At 41.1% G+C, this 27,309-nt stretch overlaps 1 protein-coding gene across 4 annotated transcripts in view; it reads right to left on the bottom strand.

Annotated features, from left to right (window-relative positions):
• Nucleotides 1-27,309, bottom strand: part of DMGDH (dimethylglycine dehydrogenase) — a 66,258-nt gene that overhangs the window by 36,909 nt on the left and 2,040 nt on the right. For 3 of the 4 annotated variants that reach the window (XM_049108346.1, XM_025437274.3, XM_049108345.1), the window contains exons 2-8: nt 26,816-26,990; nt 21,139-21,237; nt 19,349-19,513; nt 16,152-16,356; nt 9,672-9,920; nt 7,724-7,922; nt 622-791 (exon numbers count right to left, since the gene is read on the bottom strand). In XM_049108346.1, coding sequence (XP_048964303.1) covers nt 622-791; nt 7,724-7,922; nt 9,672-9,920; nt 16,152-16,356; nt 19,349-19,513; nt 21,139-21,237; nt 26,816-26,875 — 1,147 coding nt within the window. In that variant the 5' untranslated portion in view covers nt 26,876-26,990. The remainder of the gene's footprint in view (nt 1-621; nt 792-7,723; nt 7,923-9,671; nt 9,921-16,151; nt 16,357-19,348; nt 19,514-21,138; nt 21,238-26,815; nt 26,991-27,309) is intronic. The other variant, XM_049108347.1, reaches the window with a different exon arrangement.

Below are 27,309 nucleotides of genomic sequence, written 5' to 3'. Positions count from 1 at the left end.
GTATCAGCTCAGATCATGATCTCAGGGTCCTGAGTTTCAGCCCCAAGTCCAGCTCTGGGCTTAGTGCATGTCTGCTTGGGGTTCTCTCTCCCTCTGTCCCTCCCCACTTGTCTCTCTCTCCTTCTGTCTAAAATAAATAAATAAATATTTTTTAAAAATTATGTAAAAAAAGCCAAATGGTCATTTATATTACTGTCCAAGGATAAAGTAAAAGCAGGTTTAGAACTTAAAATCGCTGACGCACTCTACAAATCAAATATACACATTCATATAGATTCTTTGTCATGTCTTAAAGTCATAATGCTTAAAGATTTTTTACTCAATTCATTTGATAAACAGAGAGAGAACAAGCAGTGGTAGAGGCAGAGGGAAAAGGAGAAGCAGACTCCCCGCCGAGCTGGGAGCCCAACACGGGGCTCCATCCCAGGACCTAGAGATCACGCCCTGAGCAGAAGGCAGATGCTTAACAATCTGAGCCACCAGGCGCCCCAAAGCCATCATGCTTATGAGAACCCCTAAGTACTCCTACCACGACGCACAGAATAACAAGCATCCAAACTCAGAGGCACTGCAAGTCGATTCTGTACCCACTTTGTAGACAGCGGTGAACCCGCACTTTACCGATATTGTTGAATCCATAGGACTCTCTTGCTTTGGCCTCAGTGTACTGAGTAGTTGTCCATTTGCCATAGCGATTGGGATCCAATTCTATGAGGTCAAATGGAGGCTCTCCATGCAGGATCCAGTCACTGAGGTATTTCCCTACCCCACCAGCGTGGATTATGCCGTACCTTTCAAATACAGAGATGAATATACTGTTATTAACATACATAGTTTTCAAATAATGGGACCCATCCAACTATTTTACAGGTCTGCCAAGTTGGAGTGTTCTGTGCTACTTAGAACCCTCAACAACATAATGTTTATACTATAGTTTTTTTCCTTAAAAATACATATTTAGGCATAAAAGAAGCTAGTTTGCACCCATAGTTTCAAGAGATGCATACCTGCAAAATAGCTTACGATTCTCAGCTAGGAGAGATGCTCACTTTAGGAAAATGGAAGAAAGGAACAAAAGAGGAAGACTTAGTTGTTATCTTATCAGCCCTCTGGAGCTAGGATTATCTTGACTGATAGGAGCCTTGCAGGAGAAACTGTACACTGCAGAGTGGCACATCCTTCTCTTCTCAGCCTCAGTTTAGCTCAGGTAACCTTGGGCTATGACCTCTGGGCAGGAACCTGGAACCTTTCTCTTAGAAGCATTCAGAGGAAGAGGCACTTACCCAGGGACTTGTGGGGAAGGGAGGGAAAAGAACATCCCCTTATGTTTTGCAACAAATAGGTCACTTGGTGGCAAGGGTAGGCTTGTTTTCTAGTTCTATATGAAGATGCTTTAAAACCAAGAACATGACTGTGGCAAATAATCTGATATGAGATGAAGGAATCACAGTTTACCATTGGCCCTATGCAGTTAGTTCTACACACTCACTCTTGTCTAATGAAGGACTCTCCTGTAGGTTTATCTGAGGTTTAAGTCAAGAGAAGCTTCTGAGTAATTGGACGAACAGAAAGGCATTGGGGGATGACCAAGAAAAGGAGCTACATGAGCAGATCTGAAGATACAAGAAATTCCGGTACCCAGAATGACCACAGTCTAACGGCAGGAATCACTCTAAGAGCTTGAGAGGACCTTAGCAAAGACTGTAAATGTTAACTAACTTTTCTCACAAGATACCAGTTTTGCTATCTTATAAAAAATGAATGATTGAGGTGCCTGGGTGGCTGAGTTGGTTAAGCGGCTGCCTTTGGCTCATGTCATGATCCCAGGGTCCTGGGATCAAGCCCCACATCAGGCTCCCCACTCAGTGGGCAGCCTGCTTCTCCCTCTCCACTGCTTGTGCTCTCTCATGTTTTCTCTCTCTCAAATAAATAAATAAAATCTATTTAAAAATGACTAAACCGGGCAGCCCGGGTGGCTCAGTGGTTTAGCGCCACCTTCAGCCCGGGGCCTGATCCTGAAGACCCGGGATCAAGTCCCACATCGGGCTCCCTGCATGGAGCCTGCTTCTCCCTCTGCCTGTGTCTCTGTCTCTGTCTCTCTCTCTCTCTTTCTCTGTGTGTCTCCCATGAATAAATAAAAAAAAAAAATCTTTAAAAAAAAAGACTAAACTTATGAGGATATTTCTCAAGTAAAATAAAAAGGCAACAATTTATACTTCTCTGAATCTTCTAAAAAAGAGACATGGGTCACCTAAATCACCCATAAACAAGTTCAGTAAATTTCAAGAAGGCAATAAAAATTATTAAATATATGCTTAAAATTCATTTTACCAGGTGCAGGTAGGATATATAAAAAGCTGTCATTTTTGAAAGCTAGATATACTCTTTATAAGATCTGAATTTGTGTAAAGTCTTATTGACATTTATTGAGTGCTTGCTCTTTGCCAGGCATTGTTTCCAGCTAATATGTACCAGCTGATTTATTATTTAACAATTTTATTTTCCCAATGGGAAAGTCAGCCCCCACATAGGGGTTGAATAAGGTCACACAGTAATGAAGAGCAGATTCAGGATACACACTCAGACATTTGACCCCAGTGTACACTTCCTATTACTGGACTTTACTTCTTCAGTGTTTCTCAATTTTTTTCAACCAAGACATACATGACAGACAGTATTCTCATTCTTGACAGACTCTGAGCAAAGCCAGGACTGTGCTTTGGTTTCCTTTGGTCTCACTGCTACACCATAATGTTCTCTCCCTATTACTGTGTATGAGCTAACAAATGGGGCAGAGTGCTGTTAATTGGAGATAATTCTGAATCAAGTCTAATTTATTTTCAAATAGTAAATCCTTTACAAACATCAGTTCCCTAACCATTAACAAGTTATATATAAAATGCCGTACAACTGAGTGTTATGAAACATCTATTGAGAGCCTCTGGCTTACTAGCTAAAAATAAGCATGGAGTAAGAGAGATCTGGGTATAATTTTTCTTTTGCTGGTATTAGCTGTGTGACCTTGGACAAATTTTGTAACCACCCTGAGCTTTAGTCTTCTTTTGTGCACACTTTCTTTATGGTGCTGGTGGTGAATTCATTGACATGGCATTGAAAAGCACATAGTAGGCAAGCAATACATGGTGGCTGTTGAGCTCTTATATAACCAACAACAGAGTATGCCTAAGCCCAGTTGATAAGATTTTCACAAGGAACTAATGTATGAAGTGGAAGTGGAAGGGAACTTGATGAGGAAAGGGAATTAGGTTCTCCTGTTGCTAGCATTAATCTACAAAGCCCACTACTTCTAAATGGCCCAGCTACTATGCTTTTTGAGTGTTTGCGTCTGCTTTTTATGATAGCTCTGTTAAACTGTCAGATGTTATATCTTGTAGCACTCTCTCCTTCTTAAATTTGCTGTTTACAATCTGTTCGAAGCCAAGAAAAACTACATTCAATTCAATATAATCCAATCTAGGGATGCCTGAGTGGCTCAGTGGTTGAGCGCCTGCCTTTGGCTCAGGGCGTGACCCCGGGGTCCTGGGATCGAGTCCCACATCGGGCTCCTTGCAGGGAGCCTGCTTCTCCCTCTGCCTGGGTCTCTGCCCTCCTCTCTGTGTCTCTCATGAATAAATAAATAAAATCTTTTAAAAGAAAAGTAAACAACTACTCTATCTGCTTGTTCAGGATGTTTCCGATCATCTATATATAATTTCATGTTTATCTCTTTAAGATCCACACAGGTTTACAACACCAAATAATCTGGCCCTGTCAGCCCAGCTGCGTCCCTCTGGATGAAAAACTCCTTCCCCAGCTTCTAAAAGAAGCAGGCTACACTACCCATATGGTCGGAAAGTGGCACCTGGGAATGTACCGGAAAGAATGCCTTCCAACCCGCCGAGGATTTGATACTTACTTTGGTAATGGAAATGCACATGTTCGTTTTACAACTTAGCCGAGCTGCAACCGTCTCATAAAACACACCCCAATGTAATCAAATGAAATAACTGGAAACTTGAACACAGAATGAATCAGCCAGCACTGCTGTGGGCAGCTTCCTAGGACCACCTCCACGCCCGGCTCTGCTCAGCGCACGGTGGGCAGCCGCCACAGGGGGCACTTCCCTTTGCCAACATATTAAATAGTGTGCTCAGGGTGTGATCCCAGGGCCCTGGGATCGAGTTCTGCATCAGGCTACCCCATGGGGGAGCCTGTTTCTCCCTCTGCCTATCTCTCTGCCTCTCTATGTCTTTCATGAATAAAAAAGTCTTAAAAATATATATATAATCCAAACTATTAAACATTTGGGGGGCATGGGTTAGTCACCTAAAAGCAGAAAACCTTATTAGAATTGTGACTAAACAAAAGTAAAACAACTTTGACTGAGAGTGCTCTGCAAGTAAGGTAAAAGAGCACTGGCAGGGATCCCTGGGTGGCGCAGCGGTTTGGCGCCTGCCTTTGGCCCAGGACGCGATCCTGGAGACCCGGGATCGAATCCCACGTCGGGCTCCCGGTGCATGGAGCCTGCTTCTCCCTCTGCCTGTGTCTCTGCCTCTCTCTCTCTCTCTCTCTCTCTGTGACTATCATAAATAAAAATTAAAAAAAAAAAAAAGAGCACTGGCATATATGTAGACAGTTTGCAAATTACCCAAATTCTCTGAACTGATTGTACTAGAATTACAGACAACAATGAAATGCAGATCCTAGGCCCCTATCCAGACCACTGAATCAGAAGCTATAGGATCAATAGCTATAGCTATTCCCAAATGTCTGGGAATCTGTTTGCTTATTGGTTTTCTGACTCAACACAACTTCACGGGTTCTCCTGACAAATAGGAATTTCACAGATAGGATGTAAAGAAGGATGAAACACATGCAAGTGACTAATCACAAGGCTGTGATTGTTTTTTTAAAAGATTTTTATTTATTTATTTATTTATTTATTTATTCATGAGAGATACAGAGAGAGAGAGAGAGAGAGAGAGAGAGGCAGAGACACAGGCAGAGAGAGAAGCAGGCTCCATGCAGGGAGCCCGACATGGGACTCGATCCCAGGTCTCCAGGATCACGCCCTGGACTGAAGGCGGTGCTAAACCGTTGAGCCACCCGGGTTGTCCCTGTGATTGTTTTTTAACATGCCCATTGGATGATTCTGCTGCTCAGCCAGGCATGAAAACCACTGGCCTCCAGAACCAGGGAATGGATCACTGATGTAAGCCAGGAGAGGCAGCCAAGGTGAGCATTCCATATTACATAAGAAATGTCTTAGCAATCTTAACTTTTAGATAACAAGAAGTCCTTTTCAGTTCAGACCAAATCTGTCAGAGAGTGAGGCACTTTGCCTGTCCCCCACCTGTCATCTTTCCTATCTACATTTCAATGTCTACAATCAGAGCAGGATTGCAATCTCAGCCCCATGCAAGTAGATACAATTTCTAGGTAATCAGTAACTGGTATTCTAAAGAATGCACTTCCTAATTTCCTTGGCAGGAAATAGGCAATAGGAAAGAACAATCTTCCACAAATGGTGCTTGCCCAAGAGAATGAAGTTGGACCCCTACCTCACATTTCATACAAAAATTAACTCAAAATTGATCAAAGATTTAAATGTAGGAATTAAAATTATAAAAATCTTAGAAGAAAACATAGTTTATGAAATTGGATTAGAAAATGATTTCTTAGATATGGTACTAGAACTACATGCTAAAAAAGAAAAAAAAACACATTCTAGACTTCATCAAAATTTAAAACTTTCATGCTTCAGTGGACACTATCAAGAAAATGAAAAGATGACCCATAGAATGGGAGAAAAAATTTGCAAATCATGTATCTGATAAAGGTCCTGTATCTAGAGTATATAAAGAACTCCTCAACCTAACAATAACAATACAAATAATTTGTTAAAAGACTTATTAGAGAGAGAGACCATGTTGGGGGGGGGGGGTCAGTGAGAGACAAAAGAAGAGGGAGGGAGATTCTTAAGCAGACTCTGCACTGAGCACAGAGATCCACAAAAGCTGGATCTCACAACCCGGAGATCACAACCTGAGCCAAAACCAAGAGTCAGACGCTTAACTGATTGAGCCACTCAGGCGCCCTGACAAATAATCTTTTTTTTTTTTTTAATGGGCAAAGAATATGACTAGGCATTCTTCCAAATAATATATTCAAGCCACACACACCAGAAACACTCCTACATGCACATGGCTGCATATGCATATGACTACCTAAACCCTCACTTACTTTATACCTTCCAGCCCTCTATCTCCTTCTGGTTTTCTCCTTCTAGATGTCCCATAGATGTCCCACTTAACACTTCAGGGACACATGTGGGGGCTCAGTGGTTGAGTGTCTGCCTTCGGCTTAGGTCTTGATCCCAGGGTCCTGGGATTGAGCCCCACATCGGGCTCCCAGGAGGGAGCCTGCTTCTCCCTCTGCCTATGTCTCTGCCTCTCTCTGTGTATCTCTCATGAATAATAAATTTTAAAAATATTAAAAAAAAAAAAACACTTCAAACCCAAACTTTCAAAAATGTAACTCACTGTTTTTCTGGTTTTCTCTCCCGATGGCCCCGGCATCCACCCAGGAGTCAAGTTAGATAGTTTGGCATCATTTGCTGTTTTTTTTTCTCTTCCTCAAGACATAATACAATCAATCACCAAGTCTAAAGAATTTTACCTCCTATCTCTCAGTACACTGCTGCCCCCTCAGTTCAGAGCACAGCTTCTCTGCTGTGTTGGCAGGACAGCACCCTAATCAGCCCTGTGCCTCTGGACAGACCTCACTGCCTTGTCTTCAGTGTAGCCCAGTGCCTACCAAGAGACCTGGCACTGAGCTAGTGATCATTAAATATTAGTGAATAAATGGCCAACTAAAATGGGAAAGAAAAATAGAATATTAGAAGCTGTGACATGATAGTAAAGTGGGGTTGACATTAATAGTCACCAAATTAATGGGACAAATATTAAAGATGAAGCATGAAATGGGTCACAGAATCATAAATAGTAAGCAACCTGAGGAATGATAAAGAAGCAAATTATGTTGGACAAACACGAACTATGGTGAAAAAGGCATCAGATACATTACTCATTTGATATTTTAAATTACGTTTGTCACATTGTGTTATGAAAACATCCTTGTAAAATTGGGGTAAATTGACCAATCTGAACTTATAAGACATGAAAAGAGACATGAATAATGAAAATGGCAGGAAATATGCAAAGAGAAGTTTCCAGGAAATCACTGCCCTATGTGTGATAAGCTTTAAAATCTATATAGGTGATTAAACCATGAATAATCCACAGTACGGATTTTAAAATTGAAACATTTTATTCCTCAGGGTACCTGGGTGGCTCAGTTGGTCAAGCATCTGCCTTCAGCTCAGGTCATGATCCCAGGGTCCTGGGATGGAGCCACGGGCTCCCTGCTCCATGGGGAGCATGCTTCTCCCTCCCCCTGCTCCCCCCACCACTCATTCTCTCTCTCTCTCTCTCTCTCTCTCTCTCTCTCTCTCTCGCTTTCAAATAAATAAATAAATAAATTTTTTAAAAGTATTTTATTCCTCATATCTCAATGGTCATGAAAGGAAGAAAACTCTCTGCCCCTCCCTCCATTCTCCATTTTGGCCTGAGATTATGAGACAAGACTTACTTAAAATACTTGACTCTATTAAAATAAGGAGAAAAAATTTTAAATAAATATTGAACTAAATGGAGATACTCACCCAAAGCCTATTGCCACCCAGTAGTTTCTGATTCCCTGATGGGGTCCCACCATAGGCAGAATGTCAGGAGAATAGGTGATAGGACCATTGACGATATTGATGATGTCAGCCTTTTTCAAGACTGGAACCATTTCCATGGCAACTTCAACATGTTCCATGATTCGGTCAAGATCAGACTCAAAGAGCTCCTTTCCAAACCCTGAAGAGACATACCACTGTGGTCAGGATGCTGCAGCTGCCCTGTCATGTACTCTAAAGTGACTTAACCCTGAATCAGCTCACATTTAAAGATGGTCTTTAGGAAGGTACTTCTTTAAAAAAAAAGTCTAAACTTAATATTCATTATCAACAGATAGGTCTCCATCACATTACTAAGAACAATGTTATTTTTGTTGAAACAATAAAATAATGAAAGTTAATCCTTTTCATTAGTAATAAATTTAAATCTAGGTATACTAACAGTTTCTAACATTTAATCCAATCATAATTTTAAAAAACAAACAATGATTGGCTTGTCAAGAGAGTTTTTATCCTTCAATAAACCATAAAAGTCTGCTCTGTCCTGTCCTCCCAGGTAAGGGCAAATGGGAGCTTACAAAGTCATGTCAGGACACAGGGGATTAATGAAAACTACTCCAGGATCTAGGATAATGGGTTCTAGATGCCTCTCCGCTCTCAGCAGAGAAGGAAAGGCCTGGGGCCTCCTTCCTCAAGCCTGCTCACACACGTATGGGAGGGCTAGAATTACAAGGGAAGGGTGTTGGAACACAATCTTTCTCTCAGTCCTCAGAGGTACTGTGATGGAAGGCAGGCCTGCAGATGAGTTTCTGAAGGAATTTCTCCACCAGGGCTGGTGACTTTCCCACACAGTAGCCAGCCAGGTGCTGTTCCTCCTGTGACCTGCATGTTGGGTCAGTTGCACGGAGACCTGGAGACCACTAGGGTTGGACCAGGACCAGCACCCAGGGCTAGCGGACAATCTGGCTCTCCCTCCAGCTGAAATTAAGTATCTGTTCAACATTTATTTGAAAGTGAAGCTGCCAGCATGAGGGAAGAGCAGAAAGGAAGGCTCTCAGGTGACGAACAGCCATACCTCGATCAGGAGCTATTTCCACAGGCCCAAATATGCAGAGCCCACTCAACAAAACAAAAGCCTAGCCGAACTAGGTGGGAGGCGGTTTAGCGATCATTTGCTGTCACATGGGCATAGGTGTACTGAGGAGTACAGGTTCACTCCCTGTCCCAAGATTTCCTGTATTTCTTTACATCCCCTATAATATTTTAGTGCCCCAATGACATTTTAGTACTTTCTATAGATTGCTTTGTTTACCTGCTTATGTAACCTCCATCTTTAATCTAGTTCTGTAGAAATATGTCATGAAAAACAAAAACAGGTCCATCTCCCTTACAGAACCTGAAAGAGACACTATAGTTCCTCCCATGTCAGCAAAGGGCTCTTCTAACCCATTTATGTAGTTTAGGGGAAGGCTTCAGTTTGCAGGACCTGCTCTGTGACACACTCCGAAGCTTTCATCCTTAGCAGGCTGGATGTCCAGTCTCTGATTCCTGCCACGTTTCCAACCATCAAATCACAATAGCAGCTACATCCGAATCTGGAAACTAGACCAAACAGGTGGGGGAGTGAGGAGACGGGGGTTAGGCAGGAGGTTGGAGTGGGCAGATGAACCTGAAGCCTTCCAAACCAGCGGAGGGTATGTTTCTTCAGCTTCTCCATCACCCACTGCCTCTTTTCCCTTTCCTCACTTCCTGCTGTGATTGTTCAAAGGGGCAGGAAAACAGAGCTTAGCTCAAACTGCTCACCTCCAAAGTCCCAGATATTGGATACTTTAGTATTATGACACCGGCTGACTCTACAGCCAGCCCCCAACCACAGAGAAGACGAGACGGATGGGCCTGACCCGCACACACTTGCACTCGTGGAACCCACCTGCAGGGACGCCACTGGTGACCCACGAGTCCTGCACTTTCATTTTCTCCTGACTTTCGTATGGACCAAACAAAAGCCCATCTCTTTCCTGTCGGAGATAATAGGATCCTTCCAGGTCACGGAGCACTGGCAGTTCTCGTTTCAAAGCTTTCACTTCAGGTATAGTCGATGTGACAACATATTGATGCTGGACGGGAATGAGTGGATGCTCTAGTCCTACCATCTTACCTACTTCACGAGCCCAAAATCCTTAAAGGAAAAAAAATCATTTAAAAATGTTACCACATATGTAAACATACCACAACTGGCATTGATAGGGCAATTTATTTTATTTTTATTTTTCATTTTTCAAAGATTTTATTTATTTATTCATGAGAGACAGACAGAGAGAGAGAGAGAGAGAGAGAGAGAGAGGCAGAGACACAAGCCGAGGGAGAAGCAGGCTCCATGCAGGGAGCCCGATGTGAGACTTGATCCCAGGACCCAAGGATCATGGTCTGGGCCAAAGGCAGGCGCTCAACCGCTGAGCCACCCAGGCTTCCAGCAATTTGTTTTAAAACAAAACATTTAAAAGACTTTAGTACTCATGGCAAAGTCAAAAGAATGTTGCAACGACTTTAAATTTTTTGTCATTGCAAAACTGAACGGGGGGAGAGAAGACCATATTCTATCCTGCCCCAGCGTTCTGAAGATGCCTATAATCTAAGGAAACTCCATTCCTGAAAAAGCATTTTGCCCATAAGCAGAAGCAGGCAGGAAAACAACAACAAATTTATTTGAAGGAAAAAATAAACAACCCAAATATATAAAAGGTACAAATGTTGCTAAGAAAGACAGTACTGGACTGACACTACTCCCGAAAGAGATGCTGAAGCAATAAAGGTTCCCCGTGTGATGAACATAATAATTGTGTATAAGAAAGCCCTGCAAGTCACTCCTGCATCTCCCAGGCACTCCTTTCTCCCATTTACTGATGCCGAAGATTCTACAAGTACAGAATTGTTTTGTTAACTTAAAATTTGAAAATGTGTATCTTTTGAGAGAGATAGCACAGCCAGTTTTATCTGTTATTGTAAAAGTTTAGTTAGAATGTGTTTGTAAGATCCTTTCTTGCAAAGAGCATGGAGAACCAGGAGTCCAGAGCAAGAGGGAAGAGGTGCCACAGCAAAGAGGAAAGGGCTCATAAGTAGGTGCAGGTTCCTACATGAGAATGTGTCACTTCACAGTGTGTCCTGAGACTCTCTTATTGGTGGGGACGAATGTTATCTTCACCTTTGCAAAAGAAGGAACCACACTGTGGCTGAATGTGCCCTCGCTTCTGCCCCATGTGACTTCAGTATACAGATGTGGAGCTAAAGGCCAGAGAAGGAAAGAGACATGCCCAAAGTCCCACTGGAAGACCCCAGAATCATCACACCTTATCGGTTTTCTTGCTACGGAAAGACTTCGTTTTAAAAATCCAAGACACTTTTACTTGTGTAAACGTATTTTAGAATCTAGAATGATTATATGGCAGGGAAGTGCTATCACCTGACCCATTGGTGGATTATTTGAGAGGAAGAGGTTCTATTTGTTTGTTTGCTTCATAACAATTTTAAGTAGTCATTCAAATGATTAGAGAATCTTATTCAAGTTATTTATTTAGAGGCTATGCTCTTAATTTTCAACCATTTCTGTTTCTGCTTTTTTAGGAATCTAATAAAGACTTCTGGAGCCTCTGTCATTATAAGGTTCAGAGCTAGAACCAGAATCATCAATTATAATAAACTATATAGTCTGGGAATCCAGACTATATACTCTTATGTGTCCAAGTTTATTTCTATTTAACTATCTAAACATCATCCTATGTTCTGTTGTTTTCTTTTGGCCTGATGCCTAACTGGCTATACTTGTTTAATAGTTCCAGAAATGGGTGTCTATTTGCAAACCAAAAATCTTACCTCTGGGCATTAGAGTCTCTTGTTGGCCTTTTAATAATTTACAGATTTAATTTATTTTTGTTAGTAGGAAGATGTGAATTTCTAATGTCAGGACTTTGTAGAAAAACACAGGAAAGCCATATATTCTAGTTATATGCAACTACAGCATATTTAAAATATTTTTTAAAAACCCAAAATATTTAGCCTAGCAATTCAAACCACTGCAGTATCCTCAATACACTTGTTTCTATTAAAAACAGAAATTGAAGAAATAAATTCTGCCCTATTCAAACATATTTATGAATTTCTGAGTCTAATTGCTTGCTTATTAATGCACTTGATCATTAAAATACAGTGGAAACATATGCATAAGTATTATAGAGCTACATGATTTCAAACTCCATAACAAGTTCCCTGCTGTTTTACCCTATGGTGGTGGTGTTTGTTGGAATTTTCTTCCTCTATATGTCAAGCAAGTTAACCTAAATCTGGAGGGATTATACTTCAACTCTTGTTACATCACTCACCCACCATGTTCAAAGGTAAGAGAGACAAATATGAAAGAATCACTAAAATCTACCACTGTGACCTGAGAAGCAAATGAATGGTCAATAACAATGTTACTGGAAATGGCTTCCATTAAAAAAAAAAAAAGGCAATGATTAATAGAAATGGAGTTAAAATGAAGAGTGAAGATTCATGGATAAGTTTACTCGTACACGATGGTTTATACAGTGACATTCTTTGATACAGAGTACCAGGCAAAATTAAGAAATTCTTTTTTGGCTGAACAGTGGGTTTCATGTTGGCATGATCCAATCATATTTCTCATTTACCATGTTAGGAAAATTCTTAAGTAAAGTTTACAGAGTTATCTCAGGTTTAATGAGTCGATTAGAAATGAGGTCAAGAGAAACATTCTTCACCATGCAGAGAGAAAGCTTACATCCTAATAAATAGCTTTCGTCCATGTCCCTGAACTATACATTAGGTTGCGAGGGGGGGGCAGGGTGGAATGAAGCAAAATTTAAAAGCTTCAGGTAACAAAGGCAAGTTAGTCTATTTCATCCCAAGACGTTAGGAGTGTATGAAACTGGTGTTCAGCAATGCTTGCTCAAGGATAAGGTTACTGCGTTCTCTCTCCTGTAGGAACATGTAGTAGCATTCCTCTAAAGATGTTTTACGGACCATGTGGAGCAGACACTACAGCCCCTGGAGTACTTATTTAAAGTACAGCTCTGAGTCCCCACTCAGACCACTTTATGTAGGATCTTTCTGAAGTCTGGGATACTGCCTATGGCGATTCTCATGCACATTAGCTTGAGAACCAAATGTACCAGCAGAATGGGTGCTGTATGACTATAGAGCAAGTGAAAGGAGGGGAGTAATCTTAAAGCCTGTACCAAGAAGTTATAGTAAACTGATCCTAGTGGCCCTGGGATAGGAGGTGGGGGAGGGTGTGGATAGGCTTTCAAAGAAATAATTATAATCATAATTATTATACTTAATTTTTTAGTGCTTACTGTGTGCTACTGGGTCTGTTCTGGGTACTCTACATTATTAGCTCATTACTGATCATAACAACTTTTTGAAATGGGCTTACTATCTCCATTTTACAACTGAATAATTTGCCCAGGTCATAGGACTGGTATACTATGTGTCTCCAGGCCAGGGAGCCTTACTGACCTTGCTAATGCTGGAGACACATCAGTAAACAGACACATTTTTACTTTTAAACTCTCCTTTTCTTGAATATCCTGAAGATTCAGCTGCTTTCTGTTATGATTTCATATAAAGAAACTTCTAGCAGGTTATGGTACAATTGAGTAGATAATAGTGGTGTCTGTAGCTTTTACATTGTGATCATATTTCCAACTCTATATCCTGGTTACTTAATTAGATTTCAGAGCTAGCCTGAAGGCCTTGCCTGAATTTGTGAGACATCCTGGTCTCACAGAGTAACTCTGGGATACATTCCATCAGCCACACATTCTCAAATCATGTTAGCATGATGCCTTCTGCTGATGGCTGCTCTATTCATAATACTGACGTTAGCTTCAATTCTAGAAGCTGGTATACTGAAACCTTTGCCCTCAGTTACAGAGGCTTGCCTTTAAATCAGATTTTTTTGAAAACAGACTCACAAATAATTAAACACACACCTTTCTACACTTTCCATGGACTACAACTATGCAATCAGTTAGATTTCATCCAGTAACTTCTTACCCAGTAGAAGAGTTGGAGGAAGAAAAGAAAAAACAAGACTATGGGCCACAGATATGATCTGAATGAGATAAAGAACTGAACGTTGAGACAGCATAGTTCTTCACACAGTTTCCAAGAAGCAGCTGCTTGGATTACCAAGAACTGAGGATGGTGAAGGGAGTAGATGTGGCTGGGTAAAAGGCTTCAGGGACAAAGCACAAAGAACGACATTGTGTAGAATAATCCCAGGAATCTGGTTCCATGGAGTGGTAAAAACATGGAAGACCACACTGTCAACCTAATTCCAGCGATTTGTTTTCTCAGGCCAGGACCAGAAAAGCTGTTTGCCAAGACCTCTTGCCATTGGCCTCCCCTACCGCATTCAGACCATAAGATTTCATAGCTGCATAGAAAACGGCACCTGGTAACCACTGTCCTGGGTTTAGGTGAGATCTCTTTGAGAATTATCCTATCTTTATCTTCAGTGATTCCTTATTCCTGTTTGTGGTTTAGAAAAAAATGAATTATGTAAATAAAAACTTACCATTTTAGGAAAATGATAAATAAATGTGTTAAATTAAGTTCTACATTATTTCTCAAAGTATCAGTTGAGAGTGGTTGCCTGAAGCGCTACGTTGAGAGAAATGGTAGAGCCCAAGCCCACTGGAAGTGAGTGATCAGTTAGTGATGTCTGCTCAGGTGCTGATTTTGGAGGTCAGAGTGTGTTTGTTTAGTTTGTTTGGTTTGCTATCACTATAAAAACAGTCCAGTATTTTTAGGAAATAAATTTGTGACACCGGAAGGTTGCAAGATTACAAAAAATCCTTGCTACATGGGAAAAAAATAGATAAAGATTTCATTGTCTTCGATCTTCTAACAGAATTTAGGTCAGTGGTGCCTAAGGATGATGATGAGTGGCAGGGGGAGGGGGGGTTATCAGATAGGGATTAGGGGAATGGGGGTGAGGCATAAAACAAAGCAGTGTTTTATGCCTTTGCTTTTACTTTTTAGGCAAGCCCTTTTACATTATTTTTGGACTTCAAAAGATATTGAAGAAAGCGTGAGATTTCTATGCTTTTCGAATGGGGGACAAGGATTAGAAAAATTCATAAATACTTATTTAAACTCTTAAAGATTAAAGACATGACTTTTCTAGAACCACCAACTGTTTCATTAAAAAAAAATTTAATAACATCGGGGCACCCGGGTGGCCCAGTCCGTTAAGCATCTGCCTTTGGCTCAGGACATGATCCCGTAGTTTGGGGATTGAGCCCCACATCACACTCCCTCCTCAACAGGGAGTCTGCCTTCTCCCTCTGCTCCTCCCCTTGTGAGCAAGGGCTTGTTCTCTCTCTCTCTCTCTCTCTCTGAAATAAATAAAATCTTAAAAAAAAAATAACATCAACCAAAAGTTACAATTTAGAGGAAAGAACTTAAGGGTCCATGGTTCTGACCTGTCCTTGTGACTTAGCATTTGACCTGATAAATAATAAGGATTGTTTTCATTTATAATTTAAGCAATAACTCAAAGAGCAGACCTCAAGAAAATCAGTTACTGCCTCCTGCTTACTTTGGGTTTTACATTAACCACTACCAACTACAGGTAAATACAAATTATTAGTCCAGTTTAGACTGCATAAGCATTTTCAGTTGCACGAGAACTCAATTTTGTATGTGTGATGGTTGAAAATGACTTCACAGGTAAATGACCTGTTATAAAGTGTATTAACTCTAGAGTCAAAAGACCCAGGTTCAAGTCCTAACTCCAATATAACTGTGTCACTTTGCCAAGTAACATGACCTTGGTCTTCACAATGGAAGATGAGTGGCTTGTTAGATCATCTCAAATATCCCTTCTGACTTCACTACTCTACGTTGTAACAGAGAAATTAAAAAAAAAAACAGGTTATGAGATATATTTAATAATATTCTGAAAGAAAAAGGGTTAAACATATTTAGACTGGAGTCAACTAATCAGAAATGGGTGAGAGAGAATACAAATGACTAAATCTGCCCCAGAAGCAAACTGAGAACAAAAAAGATGATTGCGAATTTGCACACTAGACTTTGGTTACTAGTATAAAGAAAGTAAATACAGAAGGGGAAAAGCATCATTAGCAAAACATGATCTGGAGTAAAAGAAAATAGAATGGAGAAGAACATGAACTTTCTATGAGTAACCAAGGGCAGGTGGCATCACACACCAAAAGCAAAGTGATGACTTTGTAGCTTAGCAACAGACAAAATGTTCATCTTGGGAACATTACAATAATGTGCACAGTGTAAGACGTTACTCTATGGCCGAATGTCTTATTTTTTGGCCACTTGAAAAAACTCACTAATAAATGATGCTTACCTGCAGCATTTACAATTCTATTTGCTCTCACTGATCCCTGTGGCGTTTCAACGTCCCATGTTCCATCTGACCTGGGTTTCAGAGAAGTCACCGGGGCGGGATATTTTAAAAGGGCACCATATTTCCTAGCCCCAGCAGCTAGGGCCATAGTTAGAGAGTAAGGATCAATGTGACCATCTCCAGGATTATATAGTCCAGCTAAAATCTAAATTGATCATAAAAGAGTCAATGTTTAGACAAAAACATACCCATTATTCAGTGTAATTATATCCTGCCAGGGAATGTTTAGTAAAACTGGACTTTAAAAGTGCATCATTGCATCAATTGATCAGTCTGTACTTCTTATTCCTTTATCAAAGCTCAGGCGGGGGCAGGACTCACACTGAGTGTTGAGTAGCCAGGCAACTGTCTCCAACATCCATTCTCTCCTCTACCCCCATAGCAATGGAAACTGAATGTTTCCATTTAGAAACTGAATGTTTATTCAGACACAGAGCCCCTAGGAAGAGTTTCCAATAGTTGGCAGTTATGAGTTCCCACTGATAGCTATAAGTATTACCAAGTTTTGGTCAGTGAAATACAAATTAAAGTGTCATGTGGCAGCCTTCATGAATCGTTTTGTAAAAACCACTGGCATGGGGCGTGTAGGTGGCTCAGTCAGGTAAGTGTCTGACTCTTGATCTCAGCTAGGGTGTTTTTTTTTTTTAAGATTTATTTATTTATTTAAGAGAGGGGGAAAACACAAAAGGAGAGGGAGAGGCAGACTTCTCACTGAGCAGGGAGCTCGATGCAGGGCTTAATCCCAGAATTTTGAGATCATGACCTGAGTGGAAGACAGACACTTAACCAATTGAGTCACCCAGGCATCCCTCAGCTGAGTTCTCAGGGTCTTGAGTTCAAGCCCTGAGTTGGACTCCACATTGGCATGAAAAAACAGACAAACCACTGGCATATGCCCTTTGTCCCTTCATCTTTGTCCTTCCTCCCTCCTATTGTCTGGAATGCAGACATGATGGCTGCAGCTCTAGCTGCTGCCAACTTGGAATAAGGACAGAAGAGTCACGCCCTAGGACTGACAGTGCAGTGATCTAGAAGGCAACTGGGTTCTAGCCACCATTCATGGAAAATAGCCACCACTCAAACCCTGGACTGCCTAAATGAAAGAGAAACTTGTATTGTGTTTAAGCATTATCATTTTGGTTTCTGACGTTTGCAGTCAATCTAACACTAATTGATCAATTATTTATATTCAGTTGTTCAATACTATGAACAACTTCACATGCTATGTGTATATAGGGGTCAAGAAGATGTATACTTGACTCAGTCACTCAACAGCTAAAGCTTGAACACCTGTGTCGTGCTAGGACTTCAGGCTAGGTACCACGGGGAAACCAAGAGTAACAGTCTGATGAACCAAGTTGATAGAGGGAACACTGTGCAGTATTATAGTTAGGTCTCATGCATTCAGTAGAAATCTGCTGAGCACCAAATATGAGCAAGGAGCTTTTGTCAAATGTCTTTTCTGCATCTACTAAAATGATCATGTGTTTTTTACCTTTATTCTATTAATGTGGCATATCGCATTAATTTTCAGATGTTCAATTAACCCTGCATCCCTGGCATAAATTCTACTTGGTCATACTGCATTATCCTTATAAGTTGCTAAATTCAGCTTGCTAGTTAAGGATTTTTGCACCAATATTCACAAGGGATACCCGTCTTTCTTTTATTGTGATGTCTTTGTCTGGTTTTGCTATCAGGGCAATACTGATCTCACAGAATGAGTTGGGAAGTGTTCTCTTCTATTTTTGGAAAAATTTGTGAAGGATTAGTATTAATTCTTCTTTAAATGTCTGGTAGGATTTACCAGTGAAGCCATCTGAGCCCAGTCTTCTTTGTGGGCATATTTTGATTACTAATTCAATCTCTTGTTATAGTTTTAGCACAAGAGACTTGTTTTGATTTTAACGGAATTCATATTACTGTAGACTTCCAAATGTCACATTGGTGTTTTATAATAGATACGTCCTCATTACAGTAATCCTGTATCTATTTGCTTTGGCACCCTGCCCCAGATCCAGAGAATATTCTTCCCACATATTTCCATTGCCTTTGAGAAAACTTTGTGATGGTAAGGACTTCCAGCAAAGCATTCCAAGAGTGACATACAAACAGATATAAGCATAATCTTACAGTGATGGAATTTCAGTGCAGACAATGCAACACCAGTCTGCCACCACACAGTCATCACACAGAACTAGGGACAGGAGAATGCCAGCAGCCGTAAAGACTCATGAGAGCAAACAACCCCAGCACCCAGATCAATGATAGAAGGTGCTGCGGCAGTTCAGGTACTGCAGTAGTTCCTAGGGAGAAATGGAAGCCCCCACATCCCTCACCAGCCCCTTCTGGTGGTGTACTTAAGTAGTGTGCACAAAGGGGTCAGAGAGCCTGGCTTCATCTCTTTCCAGCTAGATGAGCTTGAGACCATTATGTAATCCATCTAAACTGCAATTTCCTGTTTAGTAATAATATATAGTATATAATATTATTGTGAAGACTAAATAAAAATTATGTATAGAAAAAAATTCTGTATATAAAGGATCCAGCATAGTATCTGGTATGTAAATCTGTGCTATATTGTGGTTAATCATTCTTATTATTCAAATGAGATTATTGCCCAGCCAAAAAAAAAGGGACACTAAATTCCCAAGTGGATTTTCTGAGCCAAATTTGGTTAAAACTAGATCAATACCTGGTATAGAGCGTGTTGGAAATACAGTTATGAGCTAGACAATACTTGTGGAGCAACACAGCATGGCACTTCTAAATTTGATTTGGTAAAAAGTTTTAATTAGACAGCCCTTCTATATACATATTTATCATACTATGTAATTATTTTCTCTGCAGTTCTCAAGCAGAAGTTTATGTATGGAAACCCCTGGATGTGAGAGAAAATCCCTTCTCAATTGTCACAGGTGGAAAACCAGTAAAATTTTTTCATTATGCTTTTATATTTCATTTAGCACACATAACGGCCCACCTTGTTACACACCTAGATTCCAGCATTAATTATCTGATTTTGCCATTGGAAATGTGTGCACAAAGTTTTTCTACCGTTAATAAACTTCTTAAAGTAACTTTTTCTAATCCTAATTCAAGTCAACAAATGGTGAAAATACCCTTAAGATAAATACCTTATCCATGTTGAGTAAAGGGAACATCTCTTGAATTTTTTCAGGCCCAATAATATACTGTTCTGTTGCATGCCAGCCAGTCCGAGTCATCTGATATTTAAATTCATCAACCCTTACAGGAGTTGTAGCAATTCTGATACTACCTGGCTGATGGAATCCCACCACCTGTGAGAATAATGCCAATAAAAACACATAAATAAATCATTTGGTGTTCAAACATGATTCTTCAGCACAGTGAAAATGCGAGCATACAGAAAAGAGATTTACTATGCAGTGTAAAAGATAACTATATAAAATATTTACATCTTACAAAAAGACATTCACTCAGCAACTACTTACTCACTGCCACCTCTAGTCAAACACTAGGGTAAGCCCCAGAGATACTGCTATGAATGAGAAGCAAAGCCCCTGCCTGCATGGAGCAGGCAGACAGCTGAGAGCATAATTACAATAAAATGGGATAGTGTTAATGTAAGAGTAAAAGAAAACTATGTGAAAGAGAGGAAGACACAGTATTCGAGGAAAGAATATAAAGCATCAGAATGTTGTGGTGATGAGCTTAAGTATAAATGATAATAAACCTTTATTTGGCATTTATTGAAGTCCTTCCATTGGCCAAGCACTCAGCTAAGCCCTGGGTCACAGAAATAAAAGATCTCTTGCCCTTAAGTTTCTCATAGTTCCTAGGAAGACCAACCAGTAAAGCAACTACTAGAAGAGAGGAAGAGAGAGAGAGAGAAAGAGAGAGAGAGAGAGAGAGATTCATGTGATAAGAATGTTATATGTTGAGGCACCTGTGTGGCTCAGTCAGTTAAGCATCTGCCTTTGGGTCAGGTCATAATCTCAGGGTCCTGGGATTGAGCCCCTTGTGGGGCTCCCAGTTAACTCTCTCCCCACTGCTCATGCTTTCTCCCTCTTTCTCTCTCTCAAATAAATAAATAAATCTTTTTCAAAAATGTTATATGTTGTTTGAACCAAGAGGTGTACCCTCAACTGGCCTGAATGGTGGATGAGGAAAGTGAAGGACAATTTCTCAAAGGGGGGTGACCTCAGGGAAAGGTGGAGGGTAACTACTGAGATGGGATCTGAGACAATGTTGTTTCAGGCACAGAGCCCAGCACATTCCAGAAATATATGTAATTAAGAACAGCTGAAGCATATGAGCATAGCAAAGGAGCGTCAAGACAAAATGTGGGAAAGCAGGCGCACTGATGAAGACCCTCCTCCTTTGGCCTTCGGCCTACAAACTTCAGGGAGCCATCGTATAGTTACAGGCAAGGAAAATAGCATGAAAAATTTAAGTAAACTTTCAGCTAAGCCTGTGGATAGTTTTTGCCTGCCACTTTGAGGGTACTAATAAGTATGAAAAGAGATAAAAATAAAAGTGAGGGGCTTTTAGTGACGTACTTTTCGAAACTGACAATCTGGCAGGCACTGTGGTCAGATTCTTTGTAATCCAGATGCTGAAAGGCTCTGATTTCTTAGTTTCTAGATATGGTAACTGACTAAAGATATTTTTGAAAGCTGCTTTTATACTTTCCTTATCTAAAAAAATTAAGAAGAGTGGTTAATTACATGGGAAATGTACTTCAAGAAATTAAATTCAGAGTAAAGCGAATTAGGGGTTCTTACTTTAAATACTCATCAGATTTCTCTACCATGTTAAACTTTTCACATGCCATTAATGTCACTACACATGGCTTTAATGATGATAGGTCAAAATTCCTCAGAAATCCTACATATTTCTGAGAAATTGACCAGTTGGGCAATTTCAAGTTAAATGCACTTACCTGTCCAGTTTCCTCTTCCAATTTCTCATAAAGTTTGATGCTGGTATAATGTATCTTCTTCAAGTTTATTCCAGGATGAAAGTAAGTTGTTAAACCTGCCTTAAAAGGGGAAAGGAAAGAAAACACTAAGTCAATAAATAACATTCTCTAAATCTTTTTAAGTATGGTTGACCCACAATGTTACATTAGTCTCAGGTGTACACCATAGAGATTCAACAACTCTATACATCATGCTATGCTCACCACAAGTGTAGCTACCATCTGTCACCATATGACACTATTACAATACCACTGAGTAGATTCCCTGTGCTGGACCTTTCATCCCCAACTCTTATTCCATAATCTGGAAGTTTGTTGCTCTCACTCTCTTTTAGCCCTTTTGTCTATCTGCCCCAACTCCATTCCTCTCTGGCAACCATCAGTTTGTTCTTGTATTTATGGATATGTATCTACCTTTTGTTTATTCATTTGTTTTATTTTTCAATTCCCATATAAGTGAAATCACATGGTATTTGTCTTTGTCCATCGGACCTACTTTATTTAATATAATACCCTCTAGGTCCGTTCATGTTTTCACAAACGGCAAGATCTCATCCTTTTTTATGGCTGAGTAATATTCCATGGTGTGTGTGTGTGTGTACCACTCTTCTGTATCCATTTACCTGGGTTGCTTCCATATTTTGGCTATTGCAAATAATGCTGCAATTAACACAGAGGTGCATATAATATCTCTGTAAGTTAGTGGGGTGGTTTTCTTTGGATAAATACCCAGGTGTGGAATTATTAGATCATATGATATTTCCATTTTTAATTTTTTGAGGAGCCTCCATACTGTTTTCTAGAGCAGCTATACTAATTTACATGCCCTCCAACCATGCACAAGTGTTTCCTTTTCATCCACGTCCTTGCCAATAACATTCTCTAAGTTTTAGTAGTTTATCTGTTAAGCAATAATTCATTACTGGCAAGAAACTGAGAAGCACCAGCCATTCTTCTGGGATGAGAACACATCAGCTCCAGTTTGAGCACAGCGGGGCATAAGACTCATGGCAGGGTTATGAGAACCAATTTGAATCATGTAAGTAATGTGAAAGTCAGCCAATGAACATATACTTTTAAGTCCCTAAAAGTTACAAAGGAAAGAGTGTTTGTAGGTTCATAATGGGACAATTTAGATGAGAAGCTTATAAATAATTGCTATTAGGCAGACTCTGGGGGTGGGGGTGGCATACAACACGGACCCAAACCAGCAAATCATGTGTTCCCATAAGAAGACGGAGCATGGACTAGCAAAATTTTCCTTGACCCAGTCCCCACCATTCTCTTAAATGGAACAGCCCTCTTGCTCTCTTTCCTGAGATTTCCAAAATTAAAGAATTGAAAAATTCCTGAGAATTACAGTTAGGCTAATTGGTGAACAGACTTTTGTTAAAGCTTAACCCGTCTGATGAACACATAGGTTGTACCCCACAAATTATTGCTGAATGAACACTTATTAATTACTCTCACGAAAAGTATCTAAATAGTCACATGCCAAAACATCTTTTATTAACTCTCGCAGATGCAACATAGTAACCAAAAAAAGAATTCTAGGGACATCCTGTTCCTGGATCCAGTCTCACATCAGGCTGAGTCTATGGAGCCTGCTTCTCCCTCTGCCTATGTCTCTGCCTCTCTCTGTGTGTCTCATGAATAAATAAAATCTTTTTTAAAAATTATCTCAAAGAAAAGAAAAAAATTTATTGTTTTTGCTTTTATTATATGTGTATATATATGTTAACATATATATGTGTGTGTGTGTGTATATATATATATATATATATATATATATGAGTTTTTTTCTTGATGATACATATCATTTTGGCCAGAAAATCTAATAGTGATGCCAACATTTCCAAACATCCCTTTTTAAAATGTTCTCTTCCTAACAGGACTGTTTTGCAAAAAAGCAGTTATTTCTCACTTATAATATCATCTTTACTTTGAAAGGATAGATTGCAGTTATTTTTTTATATGGATCTGCTTCGCAGAAATGACTGGCAGCCATTTGCAACACTACAAAGGTCACTAAATTTAGGACATTTGTCTTTTTGTAAAAGAAAAATTTTGTTTCACAAAATTTGTATGAGATGTGGTATAACATTTCCAAGTTCCTTTCCTTTCATCACAAATTGTATTATTTAAAGTCCTATTTCTATAGAATTCATTACAGCAATGATAACCTGTAGCATGTGATCTGTAATATGTCATGGTAGACGAAAGACCAAAGGAAGTACGAGGCTGCCTGCTTTGTGGCGTGCCAACCTCTCTTTTAGTCAGCCTTGGAATCATACCCAGTATGGTTGCATCAAAGGCAGCGGCTCTTTATAAAGACCAGCAGAGCTTAATTTCTTTGTTACATTTTTAGATAAAAATAGACAGTTCTAATATTGTTTTCCTACACCCGAGGTGGATCATTGTGCATCTGTAGATCTTAGTCCTCCATTCTCCAAAACATTCACTTTGGCCCCAACCCCAGGGGCTGCTTCTCCTTGGGGGACCCCAGCTCCAAAGCTGCTTCTTGCTCCATCTTCTCCCCTTTCCCTCCATCCTACATGAGATGTTCTATATTGGTAGTAGTGGCTCATGCTGACAAAGCAGTCTTCTTAAAATAAAGCAAAACCTCAGGATTTTTGGATTTGTGACTCCATTTTTAATATTCACTTTGCAAGCTGTGCCTTCCTCCTTAAGTACTTGATTCCCGGGACACCTGGGTGGCTCAGTGGTTGAGTATCTGCCTTCAGCCCAGGGCGGGAGCCTGGGGTCCTGGGATCGAGTCCCACGTCGGGCTCCCTGCGTGGAGCCAGCTTCTCCCTCTGCCTGTGTCTCTGCCTCTCTCTGGGTCTTTCATGAATAAATAAATAAAATCTTAAAAAAAAAAAAGTGCTTGATTCCTGCACTTTACAGATATGTTTAACCTTGAGCACATGTTTTACTTCAGGGAGACTGCCTAGATTTTTTGTGGTCTGCCCCTTAGCTGGCTCCCCAGCCCTCCACATTCTCATATCTGCTCCCAATACTTCTCCATGTTAAGAACTCCTAATATGTGGAGTTTCTTCATGTTGCTCCTCAGAGGGAGGCCTCCCTGACTTGCAAAAGGTCCTAGGGTCCACTTCCTAGCACTCTCTTTCTTTATCCTTTATTCCCAGGGGTTCAAATAACCTGGCTCCTGATGCCAGAGTCCCTCTTGAACTCACACTGCCTAAATGTCATTTTATAAACCATATAGCATCATACCTCATGCGCAAAGCAGAGTGCCTTTCCCACTCGCTCTGGTAACTCTCCAGTTAAGGGAAAATTATTTTTGTACGGTTAACATTTAAACAAGAAGCTATCATCTTAAGAACTCTGGCAACTTTTCCTGAAAAAAACTAGGTTAAGAGTATGTTGCTCTTTTGTTTTTTTCATTCATGGGGTGTCTAAGAAGTAATAACGCAGGGAATCCCGTAATCTATTCTAAAATGTAGGCCACATCAAATCAATCAAATATAAGTGAGGGTATCTGGGTGGCTCAGTGGTTGAGCCTCTGCCTTCGGCTCAGGGTGTGATCCTGGGATCCTGGGATCGAGTCCCACATCGGGCTCCCTGCATGGAGCCTGCTTCTCCCTCTGCCTATGTTTCTGCCTTTCTCATGAATAAATAAATAAAATCTTTTAAAAAAATAAATGAGCAAATCTGTAAATAAAATGCTGAAATGTATGCCCTCCTTAACAATCCAAAAGTATTAGAAGGGTGTAAGCCTCTCTCTCAGGATATCTCCACTGCCCTAAATCTCCCGCTGCCTTTGTGGCCCCCTCACCCAGATGGCCTTAGCCCACCCACGCTCACTTCTTTGTGGTCTCTGCTGAGGTGTCACCTCCCCAAGTAGCCTCCTGCCTCCTCTGCCCCACCATTCTTCACCCCTTTGCCCCACTTTACTCTTCTTCGTGGCGTTGATGACTCTCAAGCACTGCTTGTGTGGTCTCTGCCTGCAGCACCAGATGTAGCTCTGTGAGGGCAGGCACAGAGGTTTTTTTTTGTTTTTTGTTTTTTTTTTAAGATTTTATTTATTTATTCATGAAAGAGAGAGAGAGAGAGGCAGAGACACAGGCAGAGGGAGAAGCAGGCTCCCTGCAGGGAGCCTGACATGGGACTTGATCCGGGGTCTCCAGGATCAGGGCCTGGGCTGAACGCGGTGCCAAACCGCTGAGCCACCCGGGGATCCCCAGACACAGAGTTTTGGTAACTGCTGTGTCCCCAGCTCTCAGCCTGACCCAATATAGGCTCTCAGTGAATATTCGTGGAAGGGCAAGTAAATGTTCCTGAAGGAGAAGTTACAGGAGAGCTACGGGAGAAATGCAGACTTCCTTTTGTGTGATGATGTGAAGCCTCCCTGGAAAGGAAGCCTAGTTTGGGGAGGGGAGAAGAGCCAGGAGTGTTGGTGGCTTCTCAGACTCCTGTCTCCAGACAGAAGGAAGCCAGCCGAAGGACAAGTGAGGAAACAAGAGACAGTGTGCCTGTAAAGGCTGAAATTACACTCTGGGAAGACCAGGGGCCCGCACCTCCTGCTCAGACCGAGGGACAAGGGGACTGAAGGGAAAGCAGGCAGGGGAGAGGAGCCGGGTTTGGTGTGACTTTTCTAGGAGCTTCCATCCAGCCAGTGGGGGAGGCCCAGGATACTGGGGCCAGCTGGGCTTAGGTCTGGGCTGCACTCTCCCTGAATGTCAGCTGGAGTGGGGCAGCCCTTTCAGTGCTTGACAACCCCCCAATCTAGAGTGAGTCCTAGATTCAGAAGTTCCCGAAAGGCAGGGTTCCCTCTTGTCTGGGCAGAGGAAAACTAATGACCGAAAGGGATAATGAGTAGTGGCTAACCCTGCCCAACTCTTTCTCCAAAACAAAAGGGTACCGACGGTCACAAGAGCTTCCTCATTCATCCTCAGCTGACTTCAGGAAAATTGGTACAGCAAACAGGTACGAGAGGAGTGTCATCACTTCATTCACCTGAGCAACTGTCCATGTCAGCCCAATTATCGTGTAGCACTGGAACAATTATGCGTATTATTAAATACAGCCAGCTGACTCGGTTGTGTGTCTATTCACCACAACCCGAAAGCACTGGCACATGTTCTCGGCCCTCACAGTTCTCAGCCTCAGGAAGCCACGCTGTTGACTCATAGTGCAGAATTAAAATCATAAATAAAAACCAAAGGATCTTGAAACCTAGGTGAGGAGAGTTTAGGCAAAGGTCTCTGTGTTTGAGATCAGCCGGCCAGTATCCTTCCACACAAAAGCTGACATTTGCTCAACATTTATCATGTTTAATAACTTTACACGTATTAACTCAACCTTCGCCACAACCCTATTAGGTAGGTGCTGTTAATACTCCCTATCTGCACAGCAGGAATGGGACTTCAGTACGTGGCCACAAGCCGGATGGCCAGAAAATGGCAGAGCCGGGGTTGAATCCAGAAGCCACATGTCCAAGACAGAGGAGACATTAGAAATGTAGATCCCATCCTGGAAGTACAGCAACTAAACTGTAATTGCACTTTCCAACATTACTGAAAGGAAACTCCCTCGAAAGGGCTCGAAGTGGGGAGATGTAGCTGCACTGGTGCACAGATCAGAGCGTATCACGGTTTTGAGGTGCTTTTCTTACTGCGTGCCACGTAGATCCAGCAGTGAGCTCTGATTTTTCCAGGAGGACCACATCTTTCATCCCAGCTTTGGCCAGGTGATAAGCCAGACTCACTCCAACGCAGCCGCCTCCAATGACCACGGTTTCTGCTCTGTCTTTCCATCTGGTTTCCGCAGATGCGGGTGGGTTTTCCTCTCTGGAAGACAATTATTTTAAATGGTAATTTTACTTGGCTGTGGTAGCTATAGCTTTTCTGAATAATGGGTTTCTCCTAGTTTCTCTAATATCTTAACAGTAGCTGTGAGGTCGGCATAGTGCTGCTTTAATCATATGGAGCGTAGAAACCCTGACTGTTGCACCCTGGTTCCAGGAGGCAAGGGGAGGCCTTTGAGCCCCTTCCATGTAATTCTGTTCCATTGTAGATAACTAAGAAAACTAAAGAATTGGGGGATCAGCGGTTGAGCAGCTGCCTTTGGCCCAGGGTGGGATCCTGGAGACCCAGGATCGAGTCACGA

The sequence above is a fragment of the Canis lupus genome, chromosome 3 (assembly GCF_003254725.2).
Source record: "Canis lupus dingo isolate Sandy chromosome 3, ASM325472v2, whole genome shotgun sequence".
NCBI classification, from domain to species: Eukaryota; Metazoa; Chordata; class Mammalia; order Carnivora; family Canidae; genus Canis; species Canis lupus.
The sequence above is the reverse complement of the archived record's forward strand: the minus strand, read 5'-3'. Positions and strand labels throughout refer to the sequence as shown.